General features: G+C 42.3%; 1 protein-coding gene across 2 annotated transcripts; it reads right to left on the reverse strand.

The window, feature by feature from the left end:
• Positions 1-2860: 2860 nt before the first annotated feature.
• On the reverse strand, positions 2861-24062 carry FAM3B (FAM3 metabolism regulating signaling molecule B). 2 transcript variants are annotated; one of them, XM_039520454.1, is made up of 8 exons: positions 23933-24062; positions 14757-14900; positions 12938-13061; positions 11482-11540; positions 8312-8362; positions 7639-7726; positions 5691-5823; positions 2861-3066 (listed from the first exon to the last, which is right to left on the reverse strand). In XM_039520454.1, exons 1-8 carry the CDS (start codon positions 23949-23951, stop codon positions 2977-2979), a joined length of 708 nt encoding a protein of 235 aa, XP_039376388.1. In that variant the 5' UTR covers positions 23952-24062; the 3' UTR covers positions 2861-2976. The 2 variants fall into 2 exon arrangements, with proteins under 2 accessions (XP_039376388.1, XP_039376387.1); XM_039520453.1 differs by lacking the exon at positions 23933-24062 and adding an exon at positions 16796-16984.
• Positions 24063-24274: the final 212 nt, after the last annotated feature.

Here is a 24274-nt window from a genome sequence, read left to right on the forward strand (position 1 = left end):
TTTAAGCATAAGAGAAGTAAAAATTATGAAATGCACAGACCAGTAAAAAAACTAAAATAGCACTTTGAAAGAATAAAATTACAGAGAATATACATGCATTGCAGGAAGTACCAAGTAACAACACTACAAGTACGTGTTGGGAGGTGAGTATGTGTGTGTGAGAGAGACACAGACAGAGACACGGACACACTGTGAGAGAGAGAGACGGAGACAGACAAACACACGTTTCTCCCCCGCTGCTGCAGCCCCGGCTGGAGCTGGGGCCAGGGGAGAGAGGCATCTCCTGTCCCCACCAGAGGCTGGGGAAGAGATGTCTTTCCCGTCGCTGCCACAGCCCCGGCTGGCACTGGGGCTGGGGCTGGGGAAGAGGCGTGTCTCTCCTGGGACATTTTAGGATCTTATATCAATATTCTAAAATTGCAATGAGTTGTGCCAGATATGCCGTGTAAGATATCTGCAAAAATGTTAGTTTGCCAAGTATGATAATCTTGTTTATATGTTTGTATCACCTTTGTATTATGAGTTATAGATATATAATATACGTCTGTACTTCAAACTTGTGCTGTGCTTCTGGGTGACAGTGACACCCCCAGACAATCTGGCATCAGCTCTGCCTAGCCTGCTTGATGGCCCATTAAGGACCATCGGCTGTACAATGAACCCATTGAAAAGGTCAAGGGCTACACCATATGACTCAGCAAGGCAGGCAGGGACAGGCTTATGGACAGAACTCAGGCTTCCAGGCCATGTGCTGGGCAGCTTGTGTTTGGAACAAAGGGAAGCACAAGCACAAGCCGCCTGGCAAAAGACTGTAAAAGGCAGCTGCATCTTCTCCATTTTGTCTTCAGTCCTGCTTCTTACCTCTGGAGTAACCAAGCTGTGGATGTGTTCCAGTGGGACTTTCAAGCCAGCAAATTCACCAAGACTGCTAGGAACCCGATATATGGACTCTGAAGTCTTTGTATGTATGTGACTGTTTTACCATTTAGTCTTGTTCTTTTTTCTTTACAATAAACCTTTAATTTTAGACACTAAAGGATTGGCTGGCAGCGTGGTATTTTGGGTAACATCCAAACCTATACTGACCTGGTGACGTGGCTGACCCTTTGCGGTCAGAAGAACGCTTTGTATAGGTGAGCAGAGTTTTTAAATAACTTCTCACTGTACTGGACCTAGGTGCTGATTGGGAGCCAGAGAACTGGAATGCAATAAAGGGGCTGTGTGATTTCTTTTTTGCTTCTTGATAACCAGTGTGTGTGTGGGGGGGGGGGGGCGGGAGGAAAATAAGAAGCGCAGTTTGTGACTGGTTGGGGAGTTTAACTTCAGTGTTACCCACCAGTCTTGGGAGTATCTGCTCTACCTTGTGCAACCTGCCCCAACCTTGGCATTTCCAGTGAGGGCTGCCCCAGGCACCCCGGGTCACATCTCTTGTCCCCGCTGCAGCCCTGAGGCTGGGGCAGAGAGGTGTCTCTCTTCTTCCTCCCCCCCCCCCCAATCAGTCCTGCATGCCCTAAGCTCCCCCAAACCCCCATCACCTCACCCCGCTGACCCCACCCTCCACATTCTCCCCACTCACCTGTGTGCACACCTGCTGGGCAGCCCTAGATGGGCCCTTAGAGGGAGCACAGCTCACGGCCCCACACAGCTCTGGGCAGCAGCAACACTGGGTCCAGCTCCGGTTTGTCTTTCTCGGGTAATTCCTCCCTGGCACAGTGCTCCTCCTGGCTCCTGTCCTGGGCTGTCCCTGATCCGCCACTCTGTGCCTTCCAGGCTTCGAGCAGGGTCTCAGCTGCTTCACTCTGTGAGGCCTAATTGCTGTAGCCCTTGGAGCCACACACACACACACACCCCCCTCCTGTCGCTCTCCCTCTCTCATTGCTCCCTCCTGCCAAAACAGCACTTCCTCCTCTTCAGAACAAAGATTTAAAGGGGCCATGATCTCTAAACCCCAAAGGTGATACAACCACAATTAAACAGCCCTTTAGCCTGAGCCCCACGAACTCGAGTCAGCTCACATGGGCCAGCCATGGGTTTTTAATTGCAGTGCAGACATACCCTAAGCAGCCCAAAAGTGTCAGTAAATCATCTGCCTTACAGTATGAGCCAGCCTCGTTATATCTAGATGAAAACTTCATTACACAAATTATAGGAATGAGGCCACATTCAGCAGGAGCTACACTGGATCTGAATTTACTAGGGGGTTTGTAGTGCCAACAGTCTGCTAGGTGGTTTACAGACAAATATAACAATAATATATCTGACCTGAGGAGCTTGCAGTCTAAACAGGCAACATCCAAACAAAGGAAATGGAAGAGAACCAACACACACAACAGTGACTGAATAGTGAAGCTAGGCATCTATCTTGTAGGTTCCATGACTTTTGCATGAAGTTACTTTGCACAATTTTTTTTTTCAGTAAATGAAAGGTGGGGGGTGGAGGAGCAAACCCATGAAATTTAAGGGTGTAGATCATCAGCACAGACTTCTTGTAAGTGACTCTGGTGATTGCTAGAATAGGTTAATCATCAGTACACAATTGGCAATTCAAACTTTTCTTAGGAGATAAAGAATTACTAATTCACTGCATCAGAGTAATCTGTTTCACTGCTAGGGATTCTGTGATAGAAGAAATAGAATTTGGTTTTATATCATGTTTCCTCCTAAAAGCAGAAAGCACCCTACAAAAAAATTAGGCTTGCCATTTACAGTGACAATACAGTACCATTTTGATAATCCTGGCAGATCTACCATACCATCCTACTTACAGACCAGAAAATGGATTATTTTATATGCACCTGTCATTGAAACAGGTATTTGCTTTCAGACCAATTACAGAATAACACCTCTGAAGGACAAGTGGTTAAAATTGTATATATGACTTTATTAATTTATAGCAGCTGTTTAGATTTTAATCCATTTTATGACTGCAACCATATATAAAAATAATTTATATGACTTTATTAGCAAAATGTAAGATCAGATCAGGTCTACTGGGATACAACCTTCTATCTGGATTTCAGCTGGCCAGCCGTTATATCTGTTCTTGCTATTGTCAGAATGGTTGATCTGGTTATAAAAAAAAACACAAACAAAAAAACCCCTTCAGTTTATCATTTATAGGCTGTCATCACTAGTCTGGAAAACTTCATGCCTCCCTGTGTAGCAAGAGGGAAAGATATGGGGACAGAGGCTTGGAAATCATCAGATATACTTCATGTTTTGCTTATCTTAAACTGGCACCTCCTCATCTCATCATCTTTGAGGAATGATTATATAATAATGTTATAACCCAAACCCCTTATTGCCCAGAAGACCTCATAGCACAGGACATTGATGTTGAAGTATTTCCTGTAGGTACCGTATTTTCCGCACTATAAGGCGCACCTAAGAGCCTTACATTTTCTCAAAAATTGGCCATGCGTCTTATAATCTGGTGCGCCTTATGTGTGCACTGAGTTCCAAAATCTTTGGTAAGCGCTTTGCTTGATTGACCGTCGGATCATTTTTCGCTGACACAGGGATGTAATACGTAAACTACGTACGCTGGCAGCGATAAACCAATCAGAGAACATTACGTAATACGTACAGTGCGTACAGTACGTACGTTTACCTTCTCCACTCCTCCTTAGACATTTGTTTGTCTAAGGACCCCCGAAAATGGCACCAGTGAAGAGACATGCTTACGAGGCACAATTCAAACTACAGGCTATCAGTTACGCGGTTGTAAATGGGAATAGAGCAGCTGCGAAAGAATTCAACATCAATGAATCTATGGTTCGGAAGTGGAGGAAGCAAGAAAATGAACTGCGCCAAGTTAAGAAGACGAAACAGAGTTTCCACAGGAACAAATCGAGGTGGCCACAGTTAGAAGACCAACTTGAACAATGGATTATTGAACAAAGAACAGCCGGGAGAAGCGTCTCTACAGTCACCATTCGACTGAAGGCAACAACGATAGCACAAGACATGAAGATCGAACACTTTCAAGGAGGTCCGTCTTGACGCCTTTTCATAAAACGAAAGCACCATCTCTCCATCCGCGCAAGAACTACCGTGGCGCAGCAACTGCCGGCGGATTACAAAGAAAAGCTGGCCATCTTCCGCACCTACTGCAGTAACAAGATTACCGACAAAAAGATCCAGCCCAACCACATCACCAACATGGACGAGGTCCCCCTCGCTTTTGACATCCCCGTGAACCATACTGTGGAGAAAAAGGGGACCAGCACGGTATCGATACGCACCACGAGGCATGAGAAGTCGGCTTTCACTGTTGTTCTTGGTTGCCACGGTAATGGACAGAAACTACCACCTATGGTCATTTTTAAGAGGAAGACGCTGCCAAAAGAAAAGTTTCCAGCTGGAATCATCGTTAAGGCCAATCAAAAGGGCTGGATGGACGAGGAGAAAATGAGAGAGTGGCTGAGAGAGGTGTATGTAAAGAGACCGGATGGTTTTTTCCACGCATCACCGTCCCTGTTGATCTGCGATTCCATGCGTTCCCATCTTACCACTACTGTGAAAAACCAAGTGAAGCAAATGAATTCGGAGCTTGCCATCATTCCGGGAGGATTAACAAAAGAACTCCAATCGCTGGACATTGGTGTAAACAGGGCGTTCAAAGTGAAGTTACGAACGGCGTGGGAGCGATGGATGACAGACGGCGAACACACCTTTACTAACAGTGGGAGGCAGCGCCGGGCGAGTTACGCCACCATATGTGAATGGATTGTGGATGCCTGGGCTAAGGTATCTGCTTTAACTGTTGTCCGAGCTTTCGCAAAAGCTGGCATCATTGCTGAACAGCCACCTGGCAACGAGACTGACTCCGACAATGATGAGAGAGAATCCGGCATGTTTGATGGCGAAATTGCCCAGCTGTTCAATTCAGACACAGAAGATGAGGACTTTGATGGATTTGTGGGAGAAGAATGATTAAAAAATAATGTGAGTGTATTGTTAAATAGTAGAATAAAGTTTTTTTACTATGAACACCGTTACCTTTTTTTGTAGACCGTATGTTTTAGCATGCGCCTTATAATACGGTGCGCCTTATGTATGGGTTAAGTACAGAAATAGACTCCGTAATTGAGACTGCGCCTTATAATCCGGTGCGCCTTATGGTGCGGAAAATACGGTAATTTGTTTCAGTAAGTAACACCCAACAACATTCTGGAAAAGACGTGAAACTAGGGATAATTCCGTATATCTTCGGAAAATAGAATAGTTAGAGAATTCTGTGGAAACTGAGCTGGGCTAAGCATATTGATTTCTTTTCCCCTCCTTGCATCACAGAAAAATGACTGCACTGAGTATATAAATTAAAACACACTGCTATGAGGAGAAGTTCTGATACAGAAATGATTCCTGTTACATTTTCCTCAAGTCTGAGGAGGCGAAGATTTTAAAAAATGACTTGTGATTTTGGGCATCTCCCTGCCTGGGTGTCCATCTTGAGACTCTTAAAGAGTCCTGATTTTCAGAAAGTGCTGAGCACCTACCCTCTGAAATTCAGATCTCCTTAAAGGTGTCTCAAAAGTTGGGCTTTCAAAAATTGAGACACCCTAAATGACTAGTCACTTTTGGAAACCTGTTTCGAGAAAGAAGTCACAAAACACAAGGTTGTGAAGGCTTTGTGAAAATTACAGTTTAAAAAAACAAAACAAAACAGAAAACAAAATAAACCCTACCTTTTCTTTTTCAATGTTATCTGGTAGGTTGAAACCTTTGGCAGCTATAAAGACCCAGCTTGACCTGAACTTCATGTTCCATATTTCTTTACTGCCAAGCTCTGCTATTGCTTTTTTTGCATCAACGTTTAATCTAGTAGAAGAGTTGAAAAATGTAACATTGGAGACTTGGAAATTCAGAACTTTAAAAATAAGTTATGTAAAAAAGGATATAGTCGGTTGATATTATATGGTGTAATTTCTGTTTTCCTATTAATGAATAATTTTTAAAACTTTCCTGTATCTTCTACTGGAGAACTGTCCAGTAATGTGCCATAAAATTCATGAAACCAAATTCTACCCCCACTTATACTTGTGCAACTCCACCAATGTTAATAAAAGACAATGAGTTTGCACAAGGGAGCAGAGAGAAGAATTCTATGTTACGAGGGATTCTCTCTCTTTTGTATATTTTATTGTTGGAAGAAATTTCATGTAATCTCAGTGTCTGAGAGAGGTTCAGGCCATGTTATATGGGCAAGTGTTGAATGGAACGGCATCAAATGACTGAGAGGAGGTAAGTGATTAAACTTGGTCATAGCTCAAGCTGTAACAACTTTTGCTTCTCAGAAGGTTGCCACCCTGAGTTTATAGAATATCAGGGTTGGAAGGGACCTCAGGAGGTCATCTAGTCCAACCCCCTGCTCAAAGCAGGACCAATTCCCAACTAAATCATCCCAGTCAAGCCAGGCCTTAAAAACCTCTAAGAAAGGAGATTCCACCACCTCCCTAGGTAACCCATTCCAGTGCTTCACCACCCTCCTAGTGAAATAGTGTTTTCTAATATCCAACCTAGACCTCCCCCACTGCAACTTGAGACCATTACTCCTTGTTCTGTCATCTGGTACCACTGCGAACAGTCTAGATCCATCCTCTTTGGAACCCCCTTTCAGGTAGTTGAAAGCAACTATCAAATCCCCCTTCATTCTTCTCTTCTGCAGACTAAATAATCCCAGTTCCTTCAGCCTCTCCTCATAAGTCATGTGCTCCAGCTCCCTAATCATTTTTGTTGCCCTCCGCTGGACTCTCTCCAATTTTTCCACATCCTTCTTGTACTGTGGGCCCCAAAACTGGACACAGTACTCCAGATGAGGCCTCAACAATGCCGAATAGAGGGGAACGATCACATCCCTCAATCTGCTGGCAATGCTCCTACTTATACAGCCCAAAATGCCGTTAGCCTTCTTGGCAACAAGGGCACACTGTCGAGTCAACCAGTTTCTCGTCCACTGTAACCCCTAAGTCCTTTTCTGCAAAACTGCTGCCTAGCCACTCGGTCCCTAATCTGTAGCAGTGCATGGGATTCTTCTGTCCTAAGTGCAGGACTCTGCACTTGTCCTTGTTGAACCTCATCAGATTTCTTTTGGCCCAATTCTCTAATTTGTCTAGGTCTCTCTGTATCCTATTCCTACTCTCCAGCGTATCTACCACTCCTCCCAGTTTATGTCATCTGCAAACCTGCTGAGGGTGCAATCCATGCCATCCTTCAGATTATTAATGAAGATATTGAACAAAACCGGCCCCAGGACCGACCCTTGGGGCACTCCGCTTGATACCAGCTGCCAACTAGACATGGAGTCATTGATCACCACCCGTTAAGCCTGATGATCTAGCCAGCTTTCTATCCACCTTAGTCCCATTCATCCAGCCCATACTTCTTTTAACTTGTTGGCAAGAATACTGTGCGAGACCATAACAAAAGCTTTGCTAAAGTCAAGGAATAACACGTCCACTGCTTTCCCCTCATCCACAGAGCCAGTTCTCTAATCATAGAAGGCAATCTGGTTAGTCAGGCATGACTTGCCCTTGGTGAATCCATGCTGACTGTTCCTGATCACTTTCCTCTCCTCTAAGAGTTGTAAGCCATTTATTATTCTAGCACTGGGCTGGTACACAAATGCTTGCTTACCTGGTGCTTCCATCATCATGGGTCACCATCAAGAGAAGTGACCCTTTAGGTGCATTTTTAATGAAAGTAGTCATGGGTCCCGAGAAGTCTGTTGATATAACAAATGATTATTCATTACCACATTACCCCCATGCCGATGCACAAAACACCTTATACTCATCTTATTGCTACTTTGCTTCTCCAAAAAACAGAAGTAAGTTACTTATTTTTCTCTAGCCAGGTAATTCCCCCATTCCCATGCAGAAGGCCCAATCCTGAAACATACTGAGTGCGTTCAACGCCCCCCCCCCCGAAGACAGTGAGCGTACAGAATGATCAGCACCTCTCAGGAGCTCTGGAGTAAGTAGGAAGAGACAGATTAGACTCAGACTAAGGTAAGAAGGGACCATCGTGATCACCTAGTCTGATCGCCTACAGCACAGCAATCTAGAAATAAAACAAAGGCCTGATGCACTTTAGTTTTTTTCTTTAGTATTAAACTGTGAAGTACTCCAGATGAGCAGAGAAATTTGTTTTGCCATCTGTTTTATATTAAATTACTGATCATTCTTTAGCAACTGTCAAATATTTAATTGAAAAAAATACTTTTAGTCCAAATTTCTTCTGTATGGGGAAAAAAAGTGTCTACAAGAGACCCTCTGCCACTTTTATTTGGTGATACTTTAGCTCTTACCTCCTTCCCACATGTCAAAAAACTCTGTAGATATAACTTTTCCTGTTTTATCTGCAATAAAGAATGATACACTTTAAATACGGGGAAGGAAAGGGATATGTAAGGGGAAAGTAAACAATGGTTACAACTAAAAATAAAAACAATGAGGAGTCCGGTGGCACCTTAAAGACTAACAGATTTATTTAAAATCTAAAGGTGTCACCGGACTCCTCATTGTTTTTGTGAATACAGACTAACACAGCTACCCCTCTGATAAATATAAAATAGTAGATGCACTTATTTTTAGTTATTACTACAGTTTCAAGTTTTCATTAGTGCCAGATTTCCTTCCAAGTTCAGAAAATTAATCTGGTGAAGGAAATCTATAACCATGGTGATTGTCCTTGACAGCATTAATTCCTGCCCACCAATGGCACACAGAAGTGATCAATTAAAGCTATCGTGCAAGTGAACTCCGCCAAAACTGTAGCATGATAGAAAAGATTTCTGCCCAGATTCTTTCAAATAAAGTAAAAAAGTAAAGCCAATTCCATTATGTTTAAAAGAATGAGTGAATTGTATTATGAACTTTGGTACTTGCATATATACTTTATGCTAGTTCCTAACAATGGCTAAGGTTTTCAAGTGGCTATTGATTTTGGAGGCCCAAATTGAGACAATTTCAATAGCCCTAATTTTCAGTGAAATTTCTGAAAAATTTCTGAAAAATTTGGCCTCTTTCTAGTGGCTCAAGTTAGGCTCCCAGACTCACTAGTCATTTTAGAAAATCTTGGTCAATAATCATAATTAATTTCATTGTTGTTCAGATGGGCCTATTTTTTAGTTCATGAAACAGATGTAAAACTGGAGGTAATTCTCAAGATTTCAAAATTCTTTGACAAATTCATGGAACATCTTTTTTTGCTAGTAGGAAAACTGCAAAACCAGTAACCAATTTTCATGCTATGCTTTCAAATGCCACACTGAGTTAGGCACTGATCAGTTACATAAGACACACACATCTAGGTAGAGGAGGATGCTTTCCTCTGGAGCACTGCATGCTGCCACTCAGTGAGAAGATCTGGCAATTGCTGCCCTCTTTCTGGCTCATCTTGGCTCTCATCCTTGGCAGGATCATGGCAGAGGGGGAAGTATCTTAAAAGCATAGGACTCTGTAAAAGTTTATTTTCCTCCTGAAGCAGAGAAACAACATTCCAGACCTGGGCCTCTCCTGCACAGATACCAGAGATCACACCAAACTGAGGATCCTGGATTTTACTGTGCTTGTATGTGGAATATCACTTTTTTCTCTGTGTTGTTAATCTTGGTTTATAATTTTCTCTTCCTTAACAACAAAAACTGTTCATTCAGAACAGAAAGGGGATAGCAATGTGAATTAACATATTAAAGTGATGCTACCAAAAAAACCAAACAATGGGTTGGATACAGTCTGTAGTGGAGAGGTTTAATTAATTAGAAAATATGCAGAGGATGTTTTACTGTATTGCAATGTTAGATATGTCCACTTTTCTATCTGAACCAGTGGATAAAAGAAGCAAGATAATTAAGGAGTACATGTAAATATTTGTTTAGCCAGAAACTACCTCTCAGTGGAAGGATGGAAGATATTCTATTCTGCAATATTTTCACAGATTTTAAGGCCCAAAGGACCACTGTGATTATCTGGTCTGACCTCCTGCATAGTATAGGCCACAGAACCCCACCAAATAATTTCAACATCAAATCCATAATATCTGTTTAAGTTGTAGCAGATCCTTCCGAAAGATATTTAGTTTTGATGTAAAGACTTGAAGAGAATTCACTATATTAGTAAGTTGCCCCAATGGTTAATTACCTTCACAGTTTAAAATTTGCACTGTATTTCTAGTCTGAATTTGTAGTTTCCAATCACTGGATCTTGTTATGCCTTTTTTTGCTAGATTAAACAGCTGTCTCTTCCCCATGTAGGTACTTGAAGTCCATAATGAAGTCACCTCAGTCTTTTCTTGGATAAACTAATTAGGTTTAGCTTCTGTAGTTTCTCATTATTACAGTTTTGCTGCTCTCAAATCATTCATGTTGCTCTTTGCTGAACCCTTTCCAATTCTTCAACATTTTCTTTAAGTGTAGACCCCAGAGCTAGACACAATATTCCAGTAATGGTCTCACTAATACCACGTACAGAGGTAATAGCACCTCCCTATTCTACTTGATATTCCTCTACTTACATTCTACACGATCATCCTCTTAACTACAGTCTCACACGAAGAACTCATGTTCAGTTGGTTGTCTACTGTGGTCACTAAATCCTTTATGATTTTTTTTAATAGAAAGTAAAAATGCAAGATAAGTTTGGTAACAAGGAAATGAAACCTTTGGACCATCTCCTCAGCTGGTATAAACAGGATATCTCCTTTCTCATTGGAGCCACACCAACGTACACAACTTGGTTCTTTGCCTACTCACTTGGAAGGTAAATGGATGCATAAACAGAACAAAAAAAATTTTTTTTTTAAATATATATTGCAACATTTTGAGGTCAAAGTAAACACCACACTACATATGAGCTTGTTTTCCAGACTCGGGGCTCTTATTCCTCACAGGAGGGGCCACTATTAAATATATTGCACCTCATCCTAGTTATTAGAGAACTAAGAAATTTCTTTTATGTGACATGCAAAGTAATTCTACTTTCTCCAATTTAAAATCCAGGGCCACTTGCACAACTTTTCATGGTTGTCCATTCTCATCCACTGAAAATTTAACAAAAACATTTTTTTTTTGTTTACCCACTATTCTAAGATTTTTTTTCTTCAAGTGCTTCTTTTTATTGTTGTTAAAGCTAAGATGAATTTGAATCTGATAAAACTAGAAAGTTACCAGCTGCTGCTGTGTAAGGAAACACAACTCCTCTAAGGCAGTGAAAGATGTGAATGCGGCACTCTCTGTACTACTGCCACAGAGAAGGCTGTGGTTTTCAGTCATTCATACATTGCAAGGCCACACTAAAAGTGACTGGGAATGACAGACCATTATTGTGCTTCGTTACTTTAGTTTCGTAAGTGTCCAATAGAGAGGAAATGGTAGTTTAAAAAATATAGAGGGAAGACTGTTACATTGCATCTCAGACATGCAAAATCATTTTTCTTAGTGTACTACCATTGTCCCCATAACATTCTTCTCTTACTTACAATTCACAATGGCAATGTTTATACCTCTTCCAACATTACCCTTCTGTTCACTTATGAGCCTGAAATTGAAATAAATACACCATCAGTCAGGAATTGTACTTCCAGAAGGGTGTGATATTTACCTATGCAAAGTCATTCCTGGTATTCTTGTTCTTAGGTTAATCGTTTAATTGAGGAGTCTGCTGAAAGCAATGGAGCCATGTCTTAAAAAATCTATGGCGCATTGGACAGTTTCCTCCGGAGAGCCCATAATGAGTCTAATTCAACACTGTAACCTGTACAAGTACAGCACAAGCAGAGTAAAAACGCCAGAGAAAATAATTAGTTTTGTGGCATCATTCCATGCAGCTTTATAGTATAGGCCAGTGTATTTTCACAGCAGCTCCACACCAAGATTTTCCAAAGTGACTATTGATTTTAAGGGCCTCAGTTTTTGAGCCCCTAACTTGAGATACTGTAAAGAGTCCTGATTTTCAGAATACACTGAGCATCCAATCTCTGAAAATTAGGCCCGTTTCCAGTCTGAAACCTGAGACATCCACAACCATTAGTCACTTTTGAAAATCTTGGCCCAAAGCAGTTTATATGAACAAAAGAGAAAAGCCAAGATACAAGGTTAAAAAAAAGTTAGAGATAGAACAGGAAGATTACTTTAGTGACACAAGCACAGAGAAAACAAAATGATGAAGTAGACTAACAGGAAAAAATCTTAAGTGTCAAAGAAACAAATATACTTTCAGAATACATACAGCGAGGGAGATTGGAAAGATGCAATGGAACAGAGAAAATTAGGTGCGGCTTAGTGTTGGTAATGGGCTAAAAAAAGGGAGGGGTTATTCTCTACACAGATGGAACAGAATTATTCAGGGATCCAAGAGTTGACACAATGAAGCCAATCATGTAGTCAGAAGAGAGAGAAATTAAAATGTCAGGAGTGCGTCAGCTGAACAGAAATAAGGACACCGAGTCAAATTTTTGCCTCAGTAAAGTCAGTGAAAATTTTGGCACTGACTTCAATGAAAACAGCATTTGGACACAATGATGAGAAAGCAATGAGCTATCCAAAGGGAGAAAACACATGGATCAGAGGTAACAAAAATTGATGAGGATTTAAAAAAAAGTTTAGAATCATTAAATTAAAAACCACAACATCTAAATGAATCCCACCTCTGGATTTCCAAGCGTGCCTCATTTGCTGTGTGACTGTCCTAGAATCGCAGCTATACTTTACAGAGGAGACCCGAGATGGTGGTTTCTTGCTTGAGGGACTTAAGGAGCATAGCATGGTAAATAGTATTGAAAGGGGAAAACCCCAAGATTGGTGGTTTTGTGTCACGAAGTTTGCGTTAATCTAAGAAATGTCTCTTAATAATAAATGTTTAGTCTGTTGCTAAACCAAAATGTCCCTACTACTCCAGGTAGTCCTTGCTTCAACTCGAAGTAGACTGGTACTTACAGCTCATCTTCAAAACAAATCTTGGCAAACTTTTCATTGCCACCACCACTGAGTAATCGATAAGCATAGCTCCCAGGTGAGCACGGAGACCAATGGTCACATTTCTGTCTTTTGGGGGGTGGCGCTGCAGTGAATAAGAAAGCAGAACATGCTTTATTTGAGCACTGTGTAAACATAATTCATATACCAAAATGACCAATTAATTTCAGTATATAAGAGCAAGGTCACACAAGTACTTCCAAAGGCAAACCTTGCCAATCTACAAACATCCTATCAAAAACACTGCAGATTTATATGAGCTTGAAATTGGCACCTGCTTGCCAAATGAGGGTAAAGAGGTAAGAGGAATTTGATTGGGAAGAATGGGTCCCAGCAGTCCTCTGAGATGATCTTTTGACCAGTGCTCTAGAGTACTACAAACATAGACAATTGCTCAGACAAACTAGTTTGGTTACAATTTTGCAGGAGAGAATGTTGCTCGTTTCTTGCTTACAACAACGTCGCCTGAAAGGGAAATCAGGCATTCGCATGGCACTTTCGTAGGCAGTGTCACAAGGTATTTATGTGCCAGATGCACTGAAGAGTCATATGTCCCTTCGTGCCCCAACCACTGTTCCAGGGGACATGTAACCATGCTGATGATGGGTTCTGCTTGATAACGATCCAAAGCAGTGCAGACCAACACATGTTCATTTTCATCATCTGAGTCAGATGCCACCAGCAAAAGGTTGATTTTCTTTTTTGGTGGTTCACATTCTGCAGTTTCTGCATCAAAGTGTTGCTCTTTTAAGACTTCGGAAAGCATGCTCCACACCTTGTCCCTTTCAGATTTTGGAATGCACTTTGGATTCTTAAACCTTGAGTCGAGTGCCATAGCTATCTTTAGCAATCTCACATTGGTACCTTCTTTGCGTTTTGTCAAATCTGCAGTGAAAATGTTCTTAAAATGATCATGTGCTGGGTCCTCATCTGAGACTGCTCTAACATGAAATATATGGCAGAATGCAGGTAAAACAGACCAGGAGACATATAATTCTCCCCCCCCCCGAAGTTCAGTCACAGATGTAATCAACACATTATTTTTAACGAGCGTCTTCAGCATGGAAGCTTGTCCTCTGGAATGGTGGCCAAAGCATGAAGGGGAATACGAACGTTTAGCATATCTGTCACGTAAATACCTTGTAATGCTGGCTACAAAAGTGCCATGTGAACGCCTGTTCTCACTTTCAAGTGACATTGTAAATAAGAAGCAGGCAGCATTACCTCCTATAAATGTAAACAAACTTTTTTATCTTAGTGATTGGCTGAACAAGAAGTAGGACTGAATAGACTTGTAGACTCTAAAGTTTTACATGGTTTTGTTTTTGAGTGCAGTTATGTAACAAAACAAATCTACATTTGTAAGTTGCACTTTCACAATAAAGAGATTGCACTACAATACTTGCTTAAGGTGAAATGAAAATTATTTTATCATTTTTCCAGTGGAAATATTTGTAATAAAAATAAAGTCAGCACTGTACACTTTGTATTCTGTGTTGCAACTGAAATAAATAAATTTGAAAATGTAGAAAACATCCAAAAATATTTAATAAATTTCTATTGTTTAAGAACACAATTAAAACTGTGATTAATCACAACTGGTTTTTTTTTTTTGAGTTAATCACATGAGTTAACTGTGATTAATTGATAGCTCTCTTAGGAGAGCAACACAACCAATTATTCAGTAACTAACAACTCATTTGCAGGTTAAATTACAAACACTGTGCTTCACTTATAATATACTGCATATTAGCAGAAAAAAAGTCATGTGACCACATACCCTTAAGTACTGGTTTCTCTCCAATACTCTGAAGATTTTCGATAGCTGATGATAGTGAATCTTCAGGTACGATATCTGCAAACATGTATCCCAAATACCAAGCACACACCGATGCTAACATAAGTCCTGATAACTTCACAAGGTCTGATAAGAAAGAACAAATCCATTATTTAATGCGAAAAAAGGCAGCATGTGATAAGAAGTCTACACAGGGCTACTAAAAATCTAGTATCTTCTATGGTTCTGCTACACAAATACACTACTGTAAGAGTGTGAAATTCAGTCCTGATGCACAGGCATTCCACACTATTGGACATCTTCGGTGGGGCTGCAGACAGAGTGAGCGCAGCAGTCAACGACAACCCCTTCCACCCTAAAAAAAAAAGTCTTAAAACACAACTAACCCAAAAAACCCCACTTTACCCCCAAGCAGAGGTTTGATCCTGGAAAAGGAGACACGCCAGAGATTCCATGAAATCATCTAGAGACTTAGCTATTGTTATCCATTTTAGATTGGCGGCACCCAGATGCTACGGTGATAGGTGACAGTTTAAAACCCTACCCTACAGATAGCTCACAGTGGGCTCTTCGTATCCTCTTTGAAATACAGGAGACGACTACACTAGGCCTGAATAGGCAGATATGTAAATGGAGCTGGGGTTTAGATTGAGGGTGGAGATGTGATATCTAGATTTGCACACATCTGGATGCCCAGAAGCCTGCAGAGAGATGTGGACAGCAGCCACTAAGTCCAGCGACTCTCAATTATACTATAATTTCCACCACTATTGTAGAAGCTATAGTAATGTCTATATAGGCAAGGAGACAGGTGTGTATTTGCTATGTTTTTGGGAGTGAAACTGATAAATACAGTCACATTGTACCAGACACTTGGTTACCCCTTCCCCAGAAATAAAAATGTATACCTGGAGATAAGTGTCAGACCCCCTTCCTCCATGTTAATAAAATATCACATTTCTATTGCATCTTCATCCCAAAATGACCCAAGTGCTTCACATTGAGAGTATGTACACTCTGTTCATTAAGGAACTACTTTGACCATCACTGAAATGCAGTCTTTTTTGGGGGCTGGAAAATGGGGAAGGGCCAGGGAAAACATGGGAGCTTTTTTACAATACTCAGCAGTTCAGACAAGAAAAATCAGGACTGAACAGATTCTCCTGTTTATTTTTAAGTTTCCTGTCCCAGGAATAAATATGGGATATATGCGTAGTTCCCAAATCAAATTCTTGAGCAAGAAGTTCACAAATTCCCTATGCTTTAGCACAATCCCAGCAAGCTAGGTCCCATCTATGCTGGAGTGGTAGGTGCGTTGAGTTTAAAATGATGTAAGCTAACATGATTTATTTAAATGCTGCTTTAAAACGCTAACACTAGGGCTGTACAGGAACCATCATTTCTGTTTCACGTCAAATTCTGAAATGCTGAATTTTTTTCATTCTGATTTGCTATGTGGTGTGACAAAGCTCCGACCTTGTCTTAGTGGGTCCCGCGCTTCCAGGAGGATTACGCTAGCCTCAGAGGCTCACTGTGACCTCCACGTAGCTCTTCTCTCTAGGCACAAGGGTCACAGCCTACTGAGCCATTTCCATCATAAGCCAGCAAGGGAGGTGAGGAGACGCTACCCTCCCTCGCACAGTCTCTGTTGTGTCTCAGTCTCGCTGAATTAATCAAGGAAAGGGGGGGGGGAGCGAGGCCCAGACCCGCCCTCTACTTTGGGCTCCAGCCCAGGGACCCTAATAGTAGCAGCTATCTGTAGCTGACTTTTTGAAACAGGATGAGTACAATTCCCTGGGCCGCTTCCCCACAGCAGCCTCCACTTCTTCAACGGGGATAGCTCAGTGGTTTGAGCATTGGCCTGCTAAACCCAGGGTTGAGAGTTCAATCCTTGAGGGGGCCATTTACGGATCTGGGGCAAAAATCTGTCTGGGATTGGTCCTGCTTTGAGCAGGGGGTTGGACTAGATGACCTCCTGAGGTCCCTTCCAACCCTGATAGTCTATGATACTTCACCCTTACCTTGGGGCCTCCTTCCTTGCGCCTGATGGGTTTTTCCTGCCCCGTTTCTCAGGCAGTGCGGCTTCCTCCTACAGCTCCTGACACATGCCACTAACTGGGAGGCTTTTAACTAGTTCCAGCCAGCCCTTAATTGGCTTCATTTGTCCCAATCAACCTAGCTGTCTCCACTGCTTTCTAGAAGGCTCTTAATTGGCCCCAGGTATCCTGATTAACCCTAGAGCAACTGCCAGTTGGTTACCATGGTAACAGGGATTTGTTTAGTCCAGGGGTCAGCAACCTTTCAGAAGTGGTGTGGGGAGTCTTCATATATTCACTCTAATTTAAGGTTTCGTCTGCCAGTAACACATTTTAACCTTTTTAGACGGTCTCTTTCTATAAGTCTATAATATATAACTAAACCACTGTATGTAAAGTAAATAAGGTTTTTAAAATGTTTAAGAAGCTTCTTTTAAAATTAAATTAAAATGCAGAGCCCCCCCGGACCGATGGCCAGGACCCGCGCACTGTGAGTGCCACTGAAAATCAGCTCACGTGCCGCCTTCGGCACGTGTGCCATAGGTTGCCTACCCCTGGTGTAGCCTGTGACTAACGTACTTGTTTCACTCTACTTTCCTATAGTTATCTAGCCTTGCCCCATCACAGTGTAAATTTCTAAATTTCCCGCAAAATGGAATTTGCTAAAAAATAAATAAATAAAAAAATCAATTTCAGGTCAGGTGAAACATTATACTTCAATAAAATCAAAATATTTTGTATCCATTTTGACTTTTTATATTATAATTTAGATCGTAAAATAAAAATTGGAGAAAAAATCATTTCAAAATGGAAAATTGAAATGTCCCAGTCCACAGAAGTCAAAACAGAACATTTTGACCGTAACAGAATGCTTCATTTTGATTTTTTTTAAAATGAAATTTCATCAACAGTGACACATTACTGAGAGTTTAGAATGCAACAAAATGGCATTTCTAATGGAGGTAATTAGCTATTGCAAAAGAGTGCTTTGTATTAGAGCTAGTTGAAAACAGGACGTAATTTTTGCAAAATATGTCAAAAATTACATTTTTTTGGTCAAAATTTGACTTTTCCAATAAAAAAATTGTATTGAAAAATTGAGTCAAGTTTTAGTACATTTTGGCTAGCTCTATTTAGCACAGGGGTTCTCAAACTGGGGATCCTCAGAGGGTCGTGAGGTTATTACATGGGAGATCACGAGCTGTCACCCTCCACCCTAAACCCTGCTTTGCCTCCAGCATTTATAATGGTGTTAAATATATAAAAAAGCGTTTTTAATGCATAAGGGGGGCTGCAATCAGAGGCTTGCTGTGTGAAAGGGGTCACCAGTACAAAAGCCTGAGAACCTCTGATTTAGCATTCACTGATTGCTAAACCCTAGCGTATGATTTATCTGAGTCAGCATGTCTGAAGTTGAAGGGAGTGGTAGAAAAACCAAACAATTGAATGGATTTAAGTAATGAAAACAGAGGATTCTTCTAAAGTAAAATGTGAACAATGTCAAGAGTTGCTAAGCAGCAAGCTAGACAGGATTCATGGTCACCGTCAAAAAAGTACAGAAACTCAGTTTCTTTCACCTTTTGTAGATCAAATGTGACACTGAATATAACTGTAAAAGTGAAGAGCAGAACTTTGATGAGTTTGGTGATCATGTGAGAGATTTTCATGATCATAAAAAATATCCACTCTGTTCTGTTAAGAACCTTGTTCCAGGCTTATTTAGCTTTTTAACATTAGCTTAATTCAAGAGAAGTCTTGTTCATTTTCAGCATCCAAAGAAAGGCAAAGGTCAATCAATGTTTATACCATTTAAAACAAATCTGAAAAGCAAAATTTTCCACTTGATTAAAAAAAAAATTAAATTAAAAAAAACCCAACACATGCAACCTTCCTTTACACATTAACAGCAATGAAGTACAAAATAAGCATTTTAAAGAAATAATTGATGCACTTAGCTTTGGGTATACTCCGACAGACTAATTTCAACCGACAGACCCACTCTTAGTGATTGTCTCCATTGAAAAATAACTCAAGTTTTCTATGCTTGAGTATTCCTCTTGAGCTAGCCTAGCCCTAGCGGGAGCAGCAACACACCAAACACGTAACACTTGAGCTAATTTGTCCACACAAGCACAGCACTCACTCATGTGGCATTACACTTTTGTCTTCACTAACACAAAGGTGTGTAGGATGATGGGTTTTTTTTGTTTGTTTACAGCTAGATAATAGACAACAGTTATCCCACTGTAAAATCCTAAGTACAGACAAAGCACTTATATTGTTTATCGCAAGATGTCTAGGTGAGGCCAGCACTATATTCCTGTCTGTAGTTGACTTTTCAATAAAAGTAGTGCCTTATCTCCACTAGGATTTTACAGCAGTATAGCTAACGTATTTGTTAGTTATCCTGTGGTAAAACACACCATTTTTGTCAGTAATGATATAGCCTAAGACTTCTGGGGGCATATCCCAGGGTTTTTAGTGTTGCAGTTAGCTGAGTTGCCCCATGAATTCTTTCCCAGTGAATTGTGGGAAGCCTTTTCTATATTTCCTGGGCACCTGGGAGGAATTGTGGGAAAGTGCTGGAGGACTAGCAGCATTTGAAGGGAGATAACAAGACCACTCTGTAGCATGGACACAAGTTAGCAGCTGATGAGTTGTACTAACTCAAGCGTTAGCCTATACCCCCCAATGGGACAGCCAACAAGGGTTAAAAGTGTTAGGCCTGAATAAAGATATAGCAGACAAAACAGGTATACCAACCTGACTGAAGTCAGGCTAACAGAGGTTTCTGGGTAAACCCAGAGTGGAAAAAGCAGCATTGTCTCACAAAGCACTGGAAAGAGTGAGAAAAACCAGGGATTGCATTCCTGGCATAGTACCAGCTGTGTTATGTTAAGAACAGTGTTAGAAGAACTGATAAGAAACTCTAGTATCTCACAGTTCAGATTCTAACTCCCTGGTTGAGTTATAGGCTTGTTTAAAACTCCCCTGTATTTCTAACTTTTGGTGTTTGTTAAGATATAATTAATAATCTAAAGTTGTAGACAAAGTCTAGGCATGTGTGTTTATTAAAAGTGTCTAGTTTCAAGTTGTTAGACAAAGGGGGTGGGTTGCTCAAGTGAGTGATGTATGACGTAATAAAACTGTCTATAAAGGCTAATACTAAGTTGTAAAGAGTGGCTGGTTCTCGCTGGAGACGAGCTGCTCTTTACTGACGCGTGCACTTGTCAATAAAGAGCTTCTGATCGGACCTTGCTGGTGTTGCCTGTTTCTCTGTGGTCAGACAACAAACTTCGCTGTCGGGGTTAGAGTCCCTGACAAAAGCACCACCACATTCAAGTTCAGAGTTTGTCTGTGTGGATGTGGGACTCAAGTTAGGCACAACACTCAAATTCTACGTTGAGTTAACTTTGCAGTGAAGACAAGTCCAAAGTGTGTCCACATTCTCTCAAGTTAGCCTAGCTCAAGAGATGCAATTTTAAATAACTCTAGTTAAGGCTATGTCTTCACAACAGAGTTAAGTAGTCCAATGGAAATAGAGGAAATAGTAAAGGAAGAACTAAAAGGATCAGCGTTGACATTAAGGAAAGATGATGAAACATGAAAAATGACCCTACAAGAGCTATAAGCAGCCATCCTTGGAAAACTGCACCCTTAATTAATGCTACTGAGTTTATTTCTAAATAGAAAAAAGGAGAACATTGTGTCCAAGCTGCTGAAGATACCATCCAAGAATACAAAGAGAAATATCCAGAGGAAGTCTTTGCCACTGGCTCTGGCAATAAAAATAAAATGAAAAAAAGATGAGTGAATGTCTCAGGTGGATTCATCCTTAGCTTCCGATATCTGAGTGTTCACCACAGTATTTGAACCTCACTGAGTAAAAAGGAATACCTAAACCGTTCTAAAATGCATTCAAATTTTCTTCTGTAACCACCGTCAAATTCATTTTGTTTGGAAAAAAAAGGGAACTTAATGTCCCAGTTTCCCCAAGACATTTGAGAAAATCTCAAAAAGTTTCTCTCTCCATAACCACACCCAGCTACCATAAATAATGTTGAAATTTGCATATATATATAAAAAGCACATTTTTCACATGGCACTAGAATTACAAAAGCAAACTTAGAGGCTTCAGAGGGTATGTCTACACAGCTGCAGAAGCGAGCCTCCCAGTCCAGGTCGACAGACTTGGGCTAGTGAACTAAAAGAGCTGTGTAGACAGTGCTTTAAAGTTGTGCCTCAGAAAGGAGCCCTCCATAGGCTTCAAAGCCAAAGTCGCAACTTCAAAGCACTGTCTACACAGCTATTTGTAGAGTGCTAACATGAGCCTTGCAACCCCGAAGCTGTTGGGCTGGGGGAGTCTACAGAGCTGATGGAAGTCAGACCTACCCAGACAAACACAATATATTATAAATCACTGCAGTCTCAGTAGAAACGTGGCCTGATCTAATTAACTAAGAAATGGAACAACACAAGGATCAAATTGAAAATGATTCAGGGAGCCTGTTACTGAGCCAAAACAAAAAGGTCAGAAGTCAAGCCAGAAAGAAGAAGGTGAAAAGTTTCTGATGGAATGTAAAAGTTAAAGATCCAGGTTTCTACCACAAGTCCATATTTGTGAAGGAGGTTGAGTCACAGCATTTTGCATCAAAATGGTTGAAATTTTTAGAACTAAATATCATAGAAAAAAGAATTGATTTTAGAACTTTAAAAAAAATAGCAAAGGCTCTGCAGCCCTGTCCACCCAGTTGAGCATCAGTCAAGTGTTCCTTATTGTTCAGTTGGGGGTATTATTATTATTAGTTTTTAATGACTGGTTTGGTCAAATTCTGTAATGGACTTGGTGTTGAAAGAGCAAATAAATTAGTCAAAAGTGTATTGATGCCTAAGAAAGATACAAAAGAGCAGAAGGCCTAATTAGTTAATAGAGGAAGGACTCAGTTATCGCATCCTTGTTGTTTACTTAAATAACTGCACGTTTGTTAATTTTTCCAATATGTGCTCATCTCTCTCCCCTTCCCCAATCCTTCCTCCTCATTTAAGACTAGTCGCTGCTCACTACACCCCCACCACTATGCCACCTGGCATCATGGTGTACATCTGTATGCGTATCACTCCACACTGAACAACAAGGAGAACAATAGCTACACATAAATCAGTACCTGTGAAAACCACCTGGCAGTGTATATGCTGCCAAATTGTTGCAGGTTTCAGATACATGGACGTAAATGTTCCCCTGCCCTACCACTGTTTTCACTTGGGATTTCAAAGTCACAATGTGGGTAAAAGATTTTTAACTTTGTATTTGTTTGTTTGCGCTTTGACTCTGCTCTCTGCTTCATTGCACATAATGAAGTTCTATTTTTTGGAGACTCAGTATCTTTATTAGTTTATACCAGGAATTACAGTGACTAGCAGGAAGCAAAGCCCCACCCATAATAAGAACACCCAAGAGACTTTATGTAACAACAACAACAACATTAGATAATACCACTATGGCTGACTGTTAAACTGGCCTTTTAAGATCTCCCTCAGCTGCATAGCTCCACAGTTGGCTGTTCCAATAGCCCTTGCTGTTCAAATTCAGCAGACAGTCTGTCCATCTCACCCCTTCATCCTGATGGCAGCTTTTACCCCTTTGCCTCACAGATATTACGCATTACACAACATGTAGCTAGAACTAGGAGGCTATTTTTCCTCTCTGAGATCCAACCTACTGAATAAGCTGTGCTAGTGTCCATTCAATCGGTACCAAAAGCATATGCTAAAGTCATTCTGCACCTGTTGAGATAGTAGTTGAATTTTTCCTTGATGCTGCCAAGGTGACCAGTGTACAGCTTCATGAGCCAGAGGACCAAGGGATAGGCTGTATCCCCCCAGGATCAATATTGGCATTTCAATATCACCTGTGGTAATCTGCCTGTTGGGGACAATGTCCCTTCTTGCAGTTTTTTTTTTTAAAATCACATGTTCTTAAACATGCAAACATCATGCACCTTCCCTAACCAGTCTACCTTGATATCAATGACTTAGGTCACCAGTGATTCACTAGCAGTTATATAACCGTGAAGAAATATCCCTCTCCTTTGATATACACCAGTACCTCGATATAACACCACCCGATATAACGAATTCAGATATAACACGGTAAAGCAGTGCTCGGGGGGAGGAGGCTGTGCACTCCGGTGGATCAAAGCAAGTTCAATATAACACAGTTTCACCTGTAACGCAGTAAGATTTAAGATTTTTTGGCTCCCAAAGACAGTGTTATATCGAGGTAGAGGTGTACTGGGTGGCAAAGTGGATTAGAGCCAGAAGAGAGGTGTGTGTGTGTTATCACCCCACCCGAGCTCAGTGGGGTTCCAGAACATGATCCCCAGCTCCCCAAAATCCCCTGGCAAATGGCTGGTATCCCACAGAACCCGGTGCAAATGATCCACAAGGCCGTGAGCCAGAGGGTGCAGGGCCCACTGGGGCAGTTACCTATCTGTGGGGCACTACATTTTACACCAGTGCAAGCATTCGCTGGGAGTACACGCACCAGCGCTGACACACCGGGCATGGGCCAAAGGGTGGCTGTACTAGCCAATCAATCTTGGGAGTGTAGAGGTGGCCAGACGGGGCAGAGAGCGAGTCCCAGGCGGCGCCAGTGTGGCTGGGGAGAGGGGAGCCGCCCAGGAGAAGTGCAAAGAGAGGCACCGATGGGAGAGGGGACGAGAAGCCCCAACACGTCTAACGTCCCAAGCGCCTCCCGGAAGCGATCGGGGGACAAACATCAGGAAGCAGCAACAGGCTTCTGCTCCGGGTCCAGCGCTGGGCGGCCAAGCACACCCGCCCGGCCCGAGCGAAGCAGGAAGCTGAGCTCCGGCGGCCGCCCAACACCCTTGCAAGGGCGCGCGGGGAAAGGGGATCTGCCCGCCAGCTGCTGCCCGCCCCACTGCTCCGCTCCCCCCAAGCCCCGGGAGAAGCGAGCAGCGCCCGCCCCCCCTTCCCCGCAGCCCGGCCCCAGGGCAGGGGGGCAGCCCGCTAGCTCCCGGCCCCCCTTCCCCGCAGCCCGGCCCCAGGGCAGGGGGGCAGCCCGCTAGCTCCCGCTCCCTCCTGTGCGCGGCGCCTACTCACTGCTCCAGCCCAGTCGCATCTTCCCGGGCAGCGGGGCTCCTCCGCAGCGCTCCCGCCGGCCCCCACCACCTGCACCGCCGAGAGCCCAGCCGCGCTCCGGGCTGGGGTGGGGTGGGGGGGGCAACAGGGAGAGCGCAAACTCGCCGCACCTGGGCGCCCGGGCGGGCACGCCCCGGGGGCGGGATGAGTCACACGTGGTAATGGCTGGGAGCGGGGCTTGCTGCCCGGCCAGGGACCGGTTTGCCGCCAGGAGGCGGCGCTGCCCCGGGGGGAGCGGCCGCTGGGCAATCGCGGTGCCAAAGGCCGCTCGGCCGCCGCGCACCCTGGGGGCTGGGCTGTAGG

This window comes from Mauremys reevesii, linkage group 1 (assembly GCF_016161935.1).
Source record: "Mauremys reevesii isolate NIE-2019 linkage group 1, ASM1616193v1, whole genome shotgun sequence".
Taxonomy (NCBI): domain Eukaryota; kingdom Metazoa; phylum Chordata; order Testudines; family Geoemydidae; genus Mauremys; species Mauremys reevesii.

What these genes read in the sequence shown, in the direction of transcription:
- FAM3B (XM_039520454.1), bottom strand. An exon ending in ATTTGTTTTGAAGATGAGCT is followed by an intron (nt 11,541 to 12,937) that starts GTAAGTACCAGT and finishes TTTCAATTTCAG; the next exon opens with GCTCATAAGTGAACAGAAGG. An exon ending in ATAACATTGAAAAAGAAAAG is followed by an intron (nt 3,067 to 5,690) that starts GTAGGGTTTATT and finishes TTTTATAACCAG; the next exon opens with ATCAACCATTCTGACAATAG.